Source organism: Littorina saxatilis, linkage group LG1 (genome assembly GCF_037325665.1).
Source record: "Littorina saxatilis isolate snail1 linkage group LG1, US_GU_Lsax_2.0, whole genome shotgun sequence".
NCBI classification, from domain to species: domain Eukaryota; kingdom Metazoa; phylum Mollusca; class Gastropoda; order Littorinimorpha; family Littorinidae; genus Littorina; species Littorina saxatilis.
This window is the reverse complement of record NC_090245.1, coordinates 12,842,281-12,854,258: the sequence shown is the minus strand read 5'-3', so window position 1 is coordinate 12,854,258 and position 11,978 is coordinate 12,842,281. Positions and strand designations below refer to the sequence as shown.

Below are 11,978 nucleotides of genomic sequence, written 5' to 3'. Positions count from 1 at the left end.
ACTGTTTACATCCGTCAGTCCATGGTTGACACCTGTAGATTCGTGCTGCATGCCAATTCTAAGGTAAGAACTTCTGTCAGACAGTTCACATCCGTCAGTCTATGATGGACACCTGTAGATTCGTGCTGCAGGCCAATTCTAAGGTAAGCACTTCTGTCAGACAGTTCACATCCGTCAGTCCATGGTTGACACCTGTAGATTCGTGCTGCAGGCCAATTCTAAGGTAAGAACTTCTGTCAGACTGTTCACATCCGTCAGTCTATGATGGACACGTGTAGATTCGTGCTGCAGACCCAGTCTAAGGTAAGCACAAATGTTGCGGAGTTCTGGGTTTGCCATGATGAGATTTTTGAAATTGTTTTTGTGTTAGCTTAAAAAACATTGCTTATTGCTGTCTTTAATAGACGATGTTTGGAAAAATAACTCGGTCGGGTTTGTATGGGTTGTAGAAGAGTGAATACCGTAAAAGTCGACCTATAAGACGCACCTGGGTATAAGCCGCACCCCCCGATTTTTAAAAAAAATTCAGAAAAATCCATACACAAGCCGCTCCGGCATACAAGCCGCGCCTAGAAGCAAAGTTCAAGTCAAGAAACATCGAAAGTCAACGAAAAAAAACACACACACACAAAAACGAACCAGCTAACTTGTCAGTTTTGCACTTTACTTTCAGCATCAGATGTTGAGTGATTCACAGAACTCTGGACTATCAAACTGTCCTCTCGTCCTGCACACAGCACCTGTAGTTAGTTCTGTAAATCACTCAACATCTGATGCTGAAAATCCGCTGAAGTCGGACTCCTCAGTGTCGGAGATGAACAAGTTCAGAATGGCTTCTGGCACAGAGTCACCGGAAGTGTCACTCTCGGCCCCACTGTCAGTGGCTGTCGTGTTGTCTGTCGCGTCGTCTGCTCCAGTGATGATCTCAGCCTTTCTGAAGCCGTTGATGATCGTTGACTTTTTGACAGCATCCCAAGCTTTCAGGACCCACTGGCACACATCTGCAAAGGTTGCTCTACGCATGCGGCCAGTCTTTGTGAATGATTTCTCGCCATCCACCATCCACCTCTCCCACTCATCCCTCATCACCACTTTGAAGGGCCGGTTCACACTGATATCGAGGGGTTGCAGGTACTTTGTTGTGCCACCCGGGATGATAGCGATGATGGAGTTGGTGGCAGTGACTGACTTTTTGACCTTCTCAGTGATGTGTGCACGCATGCTGTCCATGACTAACAGAGCTTTAGTGCGACGGAAGAAACCCCCTGGCCTTTTCCCATAGCATTCTGTCAGCCAGGTGTCCATCATCTTCTCATCCATCCACCCCTTCTTGTTAACCTGCACGACGATCCCCCTCGGAAACTTTTCTTTCGGCATTGTGATTCGCTTGAAAATCACCATCGGCGGAAGCTTTTCACCCGAAGCCGTGCACGACAAAACACAGGTGAAGTGTGTTTTTTCATGTCCCGTTGTTTTCAGTGCCACAGAAGACTCGCCCTTTTTGTTTACTGTGCGTGTCAATGGAAGGTCAAAGGTCAACGGAACCTCATCCATATTTATGATGTTCTGTGGGCCAATCAGATTCTCAGCTACCTGCTCTTGTGCGTAGTTTCGAAATGACATCATTTTCTCCTGGAAGTCTGGCGGCAGCTGTTGGCACAAAGTTGTACGTGCACGCAGTGACAGACCTTTGCGCCTCAAAAATCGGCAACACCAAGATTGACCGCCTTTGAAGTCGTCTATCTTCAGACGTGTTGCAATGGTGCGTGCTTTCAGACGAAGCTGAACAGTTGAAACACCGCGACCATCCGCACGTTGTGTGTTGACCCAGTCCTCCATTTCGTTTTCTAATTGTGGCCAGCGTGCCTTGCAACCACGGAATGCTTTTGTGGATTTCTTGCATTTCACAAGTTCGCCTCGTTGCTTTCGCCAACGCCTAATCATGCTTTCATTGACGCCGATTTGTTGAGCAGCAGCGCGATTGCCTTTTTCAACAGCCAAGTCTATGGCTGCAAGTTTGTAGGCTGCATCATAGGCCTGCCTCCGTGTTTTCGGCATCGTGGTCAGTTGTACGTTGCTTTGTTTTAGGAGATGTGCGTGTTGCTGTTCTCTGTAGTAGCAATGCGAAGTGATCGATCAAAACCGGTGTATGCCAACCCATTACTGTGTGAGTTATTGTCATGCTTCAAACTTCCGGAAAGAAGGTGAGTGAGTGAATTGAGGTAAACACAGCTGATTCAAGGCCATTACACAGCGGCGATCCAACTTCCGGAAACTAGGTCACTGAGCGAAGTCGGATACACGCCACTGATTCAGAAAAAGTCATTCATAAGCCGCACCGCCTTATAAGCCGCAGGGGTCCATTTAGGAAAAAAAAGTCGCGGCTTATAGGTCGACTTTTACGGTACCCTTGTTTTTTCTCAGACAAATAAATTTGCATGTGCTCTGGTTTAGGGTAATGTGACAAAAAAAATAGGGTTGGTAGGTAGGCTTTTTTTCTTTATTTTTTTATATATATATCTTTTTTAAATGTTGATTTTAAAAGAGGTTACTTCCCTTAGTCTCGGTATGGTTCGCAAAATGTGCCAAAAGTTGTGTTTTTTCGGTCAGGTTACCCTAAACCAACATATATTATTATTTGGCCTTACATTAGCATGCACCTTTTAATACCAATTTTTCTGGGTTTATCATTTAAAAGAAGATGCTTAAGGTCATAATGATCAATTACCTTACAAGATGTAATGACTTTAATATTGTGTAAAACAATGTTTCAGGCCTTGCAGCCAGAGGAGGTTCTGGCACTCGCTGACAGTGCTGTCACCAGTCTTCCCTACCACCTGCACCTGAATTTGATCACACAGTTTGTCGCCTTCTTCTCTCACGTGTAAGCAGAATGTATGCTTCAATAAAAGTACAGTGGAGACCCCCTTTTAAGACCTCCAAAAAGGGGAGAAAACCAGGTCTTAAGAAGGAGGGAGTCTTAAAATGGGGGTAATTTTACAGAGGTTATGAACCAAGAAAAAACAAGGTCTTAAAAAGGAGGGAGTCTTAAAATGGGGGTAATTTTACAGAGGTTATGAACCGAAAGTCTGAAAAAACAAGGTCTTAAAAAGGAGGGAGTTTTTAATTGGGGTGTCTTAAAGGGGTGTTCCACTGTAACAGATCCCAAACATTTAAACCTGAATTTAAGGCTTTCTGCTGCAGAGGCCCCGGGGACATTTTGTCTGCATTTATGGGAAGTGTATTCTAACATATAAGGGAAAGCAGAAGCAGTAATGATCTACAAAGTTGATTTAGATGTGATCGGTGTTAAAAGTCATTGATATGAATAGGCACCATTAAGTCATTTAGATTCGTTTCTGTCAAATTAGTCATTCTTCCGTCAAAAAGATTGTTCATTTTCTTTAACTAGTGATTGATTTCTTATTTGGTCAAGCTGCATGTCTCTCTTCGTGTGATACAAGGCTTGCATGTTTCCAGAAGCAGCAGAAAGAGTTCTGACAAGAGCATCCAAGCAAGGTGTGCAGGTGTGCTGCTTAAGCTTCTCTCCCACCCGCTGTTGGAGGTGCGACAGCACACCTACCAGACACTGCTCACAACCATACAGGTAAGAACGGATACTTCGTGTGTGATTAAGTGTAGCTTAGACTTCTGTCTTACTAGTTCAAGCGTCTTCCTTTGCCTCAACTGTACCACTAAGGCCTGGCGCTCACCTATGTAACTTCAGCAGGACAGACGACGCACTGCAGATTATAGCAAAACTGTCCGTACATTGCAGGTGTCCGGTCACGGGAGGGGTGACCACACCACCCCCTCCCTCATACACTCACACAGAGACACACAAACAACAGGATTGAGTCTATGCTAATCACTTCTTGTGGCTACTAAACAATAACAATAAACTCCTAATACTTCTTTAAATGTTCTGTAAAAATGATTTGAATGAAAAGTGTTGAAAAGAAGAGATAAAATAAATCTTCAAGGCAGTGAACACACTCACCATGCACTGACATACGAAAGCAGCCACACAAACACAGCACAGAGGATCTAGAGCGTGTGCAGATGCTTTGCAAGAATAAGCTTGAAAACCAGTTTGAATAAATAGCAGCAGATAGAGCTGCATGTCATAATCATGTAATTTATTTTCTTCTTGTCTGGCAGTGACTTTTCACTCTTCAGTCGGAAATACACTGTACATAACACAGCTCCCACTCTCCCTCACTAATGCCTACCCCAAGCCGTGACAACTGATGCTTGGAAATTGTGTGGAAGAGTACACCTCTCTATTTCTCTCCAATGCTCTTCCTGCTGACATGCAGTGACACCGGACACCCCACAGAGTTAGCCAGCTACCCCTCCACCCCCCCCCCTCCCTCTCTCTAACTCCCTCCAGCCATGTACTGTTTGGGGCTGTGGCCAGAGAGGCCAGCTGCACTGTTCACTCAGAGCAAAACCAGTTGACTGTGTCGTAACTTTTGACAAAGCAAGACAACTGAAGGGTTCACAGATTAGGCAACCGACTCACTGGTCAAGGCTGAGGGGAAACAAGAGTATCTTGTCAATGAAAGAGGTTACACACAGACACATGATGCTGAGAACTGTGGCCGGTTTTTCACTCTCTTTCGCTCAGGACCTTCATCGACTGTGTTTCTGTTGTTTACGTGCAACAGACAGGAATAAAGAGCACAGTGCAGTTTCATGTTGGCGTCTTCGCATGTACTCCACTCCTGACCAAAACTACCCCCCTCCTGATGGGTACACGTGCACTCAAGTTATCAGTGACTGTCATCCCGCCATTGCGGCTGTGATCTTTGTACCAAGAGCCGGATTGCTCTGTTATCGATTTTGTTGTGGTGAAAATTTGACGATGGTCTGTCCGTACATTGGAGGTAAGACCTGCTGTTGGGACCGAAAATGAGTGTCCGCGTCCACGTTTTGCAGGTGTCCGTTTAAGGGGGGGCAAATATAGAAGGAAAACAATCCGTGCCGAGCAAATGTGTCCGTACATGTCAGGTGTCCGCTCACGCCGGGGGCCGTACATTGCAGGGACTGCTGTAGATGATTTTTACATGTATGACCGTTTTTACCCCGCTATTTAGGCAGCCATACGCCGCTTTCGGAGGAGATTTACAGTACAGAAGAACCCCCTTTTCAAGCTCCCTTCCCCCCCCCTCCCAGTCCGATTATTTAACTTTATTTCTAGACTCCCTCTTTTTTAAGACCTGATTTTCTCAGATTTATTTTTAGGCCTTGAAAGGGGTTTTTCACTATATTTGTACGTGACAGAGGTGATACGGTGTGTGATTGCAGACATGCCTGAACGCAGACAAGGAGGCGGCCAGCGGCAGCTACACAGGACACCTGGAAGCCAAGTTCATCCTCAACAGTGACATTTTGTATGAAATCACGTGCTTTGGTCTGGCTGACCCGGATAACAAGGTAAACAACTGAGTCTTTTGATTTTATGTGTGTGTGTGTGCGTGAGCGTGAGTATGAGTGTGTGTGTGTGTGTGTGTGTGTGTGTGTGTGTGTGTGTGTTTCATTTTGTATTCCTGGATGTGTTGTCTTGTACTGCTAATTTCTGATATCAAATTTAGCAAGTTGTGCTGAGAAGACAAACTTTTGATGCATTTTAACAAAACAGATTGGATTTACAAGGATCACATCAACCGGAAATTCTTCTTGAAAGAGTGTGATGCAATCTCTGCATATTAGACGAGTTTGACAGGTTGGCGTAGTGCTGAGGTATTTGCCATTTTTCTTATCTAATATCAGACCTGGGAACCCATACGATTTCGTCGTATTTTGTACGCTTGATTGTGTAAAATACGATCAGTACGGTCGGTGGAAAAAAAATACGACGAGAACAATTTGTAAGACTGGTTTTTTCTGTGTCTTGTAATGATTAAAATAACTTTATAACTCTGCATTTGATCAATGATTACAGTACAGCCTTTGTCATTACGCATTGAAAGAAGCATTTATTTCAAAGGTATTGGTAAACTTAATTAAAGGTGCAACGGACGTGCGCGAAGCATGTTTGAATCATCGATGTTCAAATGTTTTGTGGAGTACACTTATTTTTTCGAAAATACACCAAGTTTGTTTAAGAATACTCCAAATGCAAAACAGGGGTTCCCTGGTGATTGTCTGTAATATCAAAAAACAAGAATTGTGAGTTATTGGAATGTTTAATTATTGACAAAACAAAACATTACAAAACCACAAAAAAAAGAAAGAAAGAATGTTAACGTTTTGTTCTGTTTTGTCAATAATAACGAGTTCCAATAACCTTTTTATTCTGAATTTTGGAACGTTAGCAGTCTATCTGTTTTCAGTTTTCTTATCTAATATTTCAAATTTGTGTGCAGGTATCCAATCTGGCGATGGAGCTGCTTTTTCACCTGCTGCAGAGCCACCTGTTGCTAGGCGACATTCTGTGGGGAGAGCTCATGTCCTCCTTGCTCAAGTCCCTCCCCATCCTCCACTCCTACACAGACATGAAAACCCGGTTTGGCCGACGGGTCTGGACTATGCTGGACCCCACTGTCGCTTCCGACAGCCTGTGTCTGCTGGATAAACTGCGAGGCAACCTGCGCCTCATGTTCTCTGCTGAGGCTGGGTGAGCGACACGGAATTGTAGATGTTCTTTGACTTTTTTCAATCTCAAGAATCTGAAGTTCCACTGCTGCTGTTCTATGTGTTTCCCTCACAGGTGCTGACTTCACCTGTACTCCTTTGGACAAACATTTTCTGGTAGATAGCAGTTTATGTCTCACGCTTTCCTTCTTTGCCACTACTAAAGCAAACGTGTGCAAGATTGTATGTTACACGCTTTGGAGCATGGCAAGAACAGATTCAAACTCAAAATCGTCCCTCCAAAAGCCCAAAAATGCACACATGGCTTTTATTTCTCCTGCTGTTATCATTTCTTCTCTTGACAAATTCGTCAACACTGAGAATACTGCAAACAGCATCCCAGACGACAGTACTGTTTCCATACGCGAGTTTAGCTGCCATTGGAAATTAGCTCGCTCATGGGGCCTGTCAGTCTGAATTATGATGGACAGAGTTGTGTACAGATAAGACAAACAAACCGAAAAGAACAAACATTTCGCTCATGCAGACACAGAAAGACGTCATCAAGAAATCGATGCTTCAAAAAATACTGACTGTGACGTCATTCGCACATACGTCATTCAAAGTTGTTCCGTCACTTTCATGAAAGAAGTAGATCTCTCAACAATCATGGCTGAAAAAGTTAGCTTGTCAAAGCGTGAGTATGTAAAACGTGTTTGTTCTCTCCTCTGTTGAAGCTGTGAGACATAAATGCTATTCAGACTTGGTCGTGTGACAGAGTTTTCTTCCACACTCGATTAGTTGATGTCTAACTCGGCCTCACGGCTTCTTTAGACATCAACGTAATCTCGTGTGGAAGAAAACGTCTGTCACACGACCAAGTCTGAATAGCAGGTACTGTAGCATAGATCTGCTGTGTAATATACATGTGACTATTGATGTGAGGTTTGGGGTGTGCGCAGCACTGTTGTTTAAAACTTCTTTTGTTTTACAGATCTTTGGTCCATAAGGTCTGTAAATTTACCTCCGTGCAATTTCAAATTTTACCACTTACTAAAACCAACAGACTATGTTGTTATGAAAGGTTTTCGTTGCTTAGCTTCACTTCTTTTGGGGTGAAAGAAGTAAAAGTACTATTCCGATATTGTTTTTGAGTCACTTGAGAAAAAGTGACTCTATGTAATCGGTCAGTGTTAGTCTGTCCGGCCGGCCGGCCGTCCGGCCGGCCATCCGTCCGGCCGGCCGTCCGGCCGGCCGGCCGTAGACACCACCTTAACGTTGGACTTTTCTCGGAAACTATCAAAGCGATCCGGCTCATATTTTGTTTAGTCGTGACCTCCAATGACCTCTACACTTTAACGATGGTTTCGTTGACCTTTGACCTTTTTCAAGGTCACAGGTCAGCGTCAAAGGAAAAATTAGACATTTTATATCTTTGACAAAGTTCATCGGATGTGATTGAAACTTTGTAGGATTATTCTTTACATCAAAGTATTTACATCTGTAGCCTTTTACGAACGTTATCAGAAAAACAAGGGAGATAACTAGCCTTTTCTGTTCGGCAACACACAACTTAACGTTGGGCTTTTCTCGGAAACTATAAAAGTGACCGGGCTCAAATTTTATGTGAACGTGACTCCCAGTGACCTCTACACTTTGACGTCTGCTTTGGTGACCTTTGACCTTTTTCAAGGTCACAGGTATGTCTTGAAGGAAAAAAATTGAAATATCATATCTCTGAAACTATTCATCGGATTTGATTCAAACTTTATAGGATTATTCTTTACATCAAATTATTTACATCTGTATTGTGTTGTGAATAGCAATTTCTTCCTGTCCATCTGATGCCTCATATAATATTCAGAACTGCGAAAGTGACTCGATCGAGCGTTTGCTCTTCTTGTTAGACTTCGTGACGAGGCGGTGAAGAGGCTGTGCTGGTTTCTGGCCAACGAGTCTGGTGGAAGCGGGCGACTGCCCAACAGCGGTCAGCTTGACCCTCGTCAGCTGCCGTCCCTGTTCATCATGGAGACACAGCATTTCTTGGATGAGGACAACACTAGATCCGTCTTCCAGGTCAGTTTGTTAGGATATGCTGACGCTGTCTGTCATCTGATGGATGTAAATGTTTGCAAATTACTGCATCATAGCCTGTTAGATGTAAATGTTTGCAAATTACTGCATCATATTCTGTTAGATGTAAATGTTTGCAAATTACTGCATCATATTCTGTTAGATGTAAATGTTGGCAAATTACTGCATCATAGTCAGAACTTTAAGATTTCATAAGTGTGTTGAATGCTTATACATGTGGATGCATGTATCCATACTTTTGAACAAGAGGCCTCCTCCAAAAGTGGTGTATTGGTGCATAAATGGCGGGGTAAAATCGATCATACGCTTGAAAACCCTCTCGTGCAAAAAAACACGAGTGTACATTGGAGTTTCCATGAACGCAGAAGAAGAAAGAAGAACAAGCAGCCATACGTAAACAGAAACAAACAAACAAAACACAAAAAGCACCAGATTGAAAGATCCCACTGCTGCGTTGCAGACGTGCTGCTGGCAGTGAATGTGGCTGTTGCCTGTTTGTGTTTCCTCTTGTTCAGGGTCAGTGCAAGAGGCGATGTTCAGAATAACTCTGTCGGATTTGTATGGGTTGTGAAAGAGTGAACACCCTTGCTTTTAGTGAGACTAACAATCCACACATGCTCCTTGTCCACGTGTTTCAGACACACCCCTAGGGCGGGGATGTAGCTCAGTCGGTAGCGTGCTGGATTTGTATCCAGTTGGCCGCTGTCAGCGTGAGTTCGTCCCCACGTTCGGCGAGAGATTTATTTCTCAGAGTCAACTTTGTGTGCAGACTCTCCTCGGTTTCCGAACACCCCCGTGTGTACACGCAAGCCCAAAACCAAGTGCGCACAAAAAAGATACTGTAATCCATGTCAGAGTTCGGTGGGTTATAGAAACACGAAAATACCCAGCATGCTTCCTCCGAAAACAGCGTATGGCTGCCTAAATGGCGGGGTAAAAAACGGTCATACACGTAAAATTCCACTCGTGCAAAAAACACGAGTGTACGTGGGAGGTTCAGCCCACGAACGAAGAAGAAGACACACCCCTCGGTTGTGACTGGCCTGTGGATTGTTTGTCTCACTAAAAGCAAGGGCATTCACTCTTTCACAACCCATACTAATCCGACAGAGTTATTTCCGGAATTCGTCTTTTCCTGACTGTCGGACTACCCGTTTTTGGCTCACGTAAGTGTAGCCTATGCGATGGTAAACTCTGTCTGTCTGTGCGTGTGTGTGTGTGTGTGTGTGATAGAAACTTTAACATTTGAAGACGTCACATTATGGCGTAAGAGGGTTAGACGTCACGCGAAGGAATTACTGAAAGTCTCGGTCATTGTTATTTTGAGCGGGCCGAGACTAGTTGGCAGTCGTGTCCCTGTAAGTAGGCTACACATGCAGACAGACAGATCTAGATCTAGTGTCTCGCTTTCTTGCACAGTGTCACCTATGCTTACTGTGTGTGTGTGTGTGTGTGTGTGTGTGTGTGTGACGGAGTGATTGAGTTTGTGTTACTGTTTGTCGATTTCTTACGTGAGCCTTGAAGGCTTCGCCTCTTGTGTTATTTACGTGTAAAGTAGATGTTTTGTTTGCACGTGGAGAGGGCGTTGTGTGTAAGTTTGATGATGTGCTGCAGGTGGACGGACTGAAACAAGTGTACAACATTTTCACAGCGGACCCAGTGGATCCTGGGGTCAAGAAATCCGCTGCTGACCAGATGGCCATCATGCTGCAAGGTACCGCATTTGTTCACACCTGTATACAGTGGAACCCCCTCTTTTAAGACCCACAATTTCAGACTCCCTCCCTTTTAAGACCATGTTGTCTCAGACTTTCTGTTCAGAACCTCTGTAAATGTACCCCCAGTTTAAGACCCCCCTCGTTTTGTATGTATGTATGTATGTATGTATGTATGTATGTATGTATGTATGTATGTAGGTATGTATGTAGGTATGTATGCATGTGTGTTGGTGTGTCGGTGTGTCAAGTGTGCAAGTAAAAAGGGTATTGTAGTTGTACATATATTACTTTAGATATTTTTTTGTTATCATGGGTTTTATGAATTTTCTTCTCTTATTCTTTTATAATTATTAATTAATGACCTATATGTGCTGATGACCAATTTAATTTCCTTTGTTGGATCAATAAAATGTTATGAGTTATGAGTTATGAGTTTTGAAAACCTGATTTTCTCAGATTTGGGAAGATCTTAAAAGGGGAGTTCCACTGTACTCCTTTGGACAGTAGAAAGAACTTCCTGTAGCGTAGATCTGCTGTGTGATATACATGTGACTGTCTTGCTTTCTGTTCAGATCCTCACAGTTTCTGTAGCGTAGATCTGCTGTGTGATATACATGTGACTGTCTTGCTTGCTGTTCAGATCCTCACAGTTTCTGTAGCGTAGATCTGCTGTGTGATATACATGTGACTGTCTTGCTTGCTGTTCAGATCCTCACAGTTTCTGTAGCGTAGATCTGCTGTGTGATATACTTGTGACTGTCTTGCTTGCTGTTCAGATCCTCACAGTTTCTGTAGCGTAGATCTGCTGTGTGATATACATGTGACTGTCTTGCTTGCTGTTCAGATCCTCACAGTTTCTGTAGCGTAGATCTGCTGTGTGATATACATGTGACTGTCTTGCTTGCTGTTCAGATCCTCACAGTTTCTGTAGCGTAGATCTGCTGTGTGATATACATGTGACTGTCTTGCTTGCTGTTCAGATCCTCACAGTTTCTGTAGTGTAGATCTGCTGTGTGATGTACATGTGACTGTCTTGCTTGCTGTTCAGATCCTCACAGTTTCTGTAGCGTAGATCTGCTGTGTGATATACATGTGACTGTCTTGCTTGCTGTTCAGATCCTCACAGTTTTTGTAGCGTAGATCTGCTGTGTGATATAGATGTGACTGTCTTGCTTGCTGTTCAGATCCTCACAGTTTCTGTAGCGTAGATCTGCTGTGTGATATACATGTGACTGTCTTGGTTGCTTTTTAGATCCTCACTTGCACGGAGCGTTCAGAGAGAGCGGAGGCCTGGAAGTGGTTCTGTCCACCCTGCGTCAGTCCATGAATGCTCCGTCTCGCACAGAGCACCAGGTGAGCAGTGCATTTCTTCACCAGGTACAATACAGTTGAACCTGTCTATAAGGAAGGACCGACCAAAAGTGGTCGTTATAGACATGTGGTCGCCTTTGAAAGGTGAATTCTATAGAAAAGAATTCCTGCGATGGTCATTATGTAGTGAGGTATTCAGAATCAATGTCAAGCAGAGAGAAATGACAGTAGTACATGCATTTAAATTCATGTTATGTCTTTTTTTTTTACTTGACC

At 43.7% G+C, this 11,978-nt stretch overlaps 1 protein-coding gene across 2 annotated transcripts in view; it reads left to right on the top strand.

The window, feature by feature from the left end:
* The first annotated feature begins 75 nt into the window (after positions 1-75).
* LOC138961917 (rotatin-like) overlaps positions 76-11,978 on the top strand; it is a 36,908-nt gene continuing 25,005 nt past the window's right edge. Inside the window, exons 1-8 of one of the 2 annotated variants that reach the window (XM_070333600.1) lie at positions 76-143; positions 2,775-2,884; positions 3,481-3,607; positions 5,311-5,439; positions 6,372-6,622; positions 8,487-8,655; positions 10,288-10,387; positions 11,644-11,744. In XM_070333600.1, coding sequence (XP_070189701.1) covers positions 102-143; positions 2,775-2,884; positions 3,481-3,607; positions 5,311-5,439; positions 6,372-6,622; positions 8,487-8,655; positions 10,288-10,387; positions 11,644-11,744 — 1,029 coding nt within the window. In that variant the 5' untranslated portion in view covers positions 76-101. The other variant, XM_070333590.1, reaches the window with a different exon arrangement.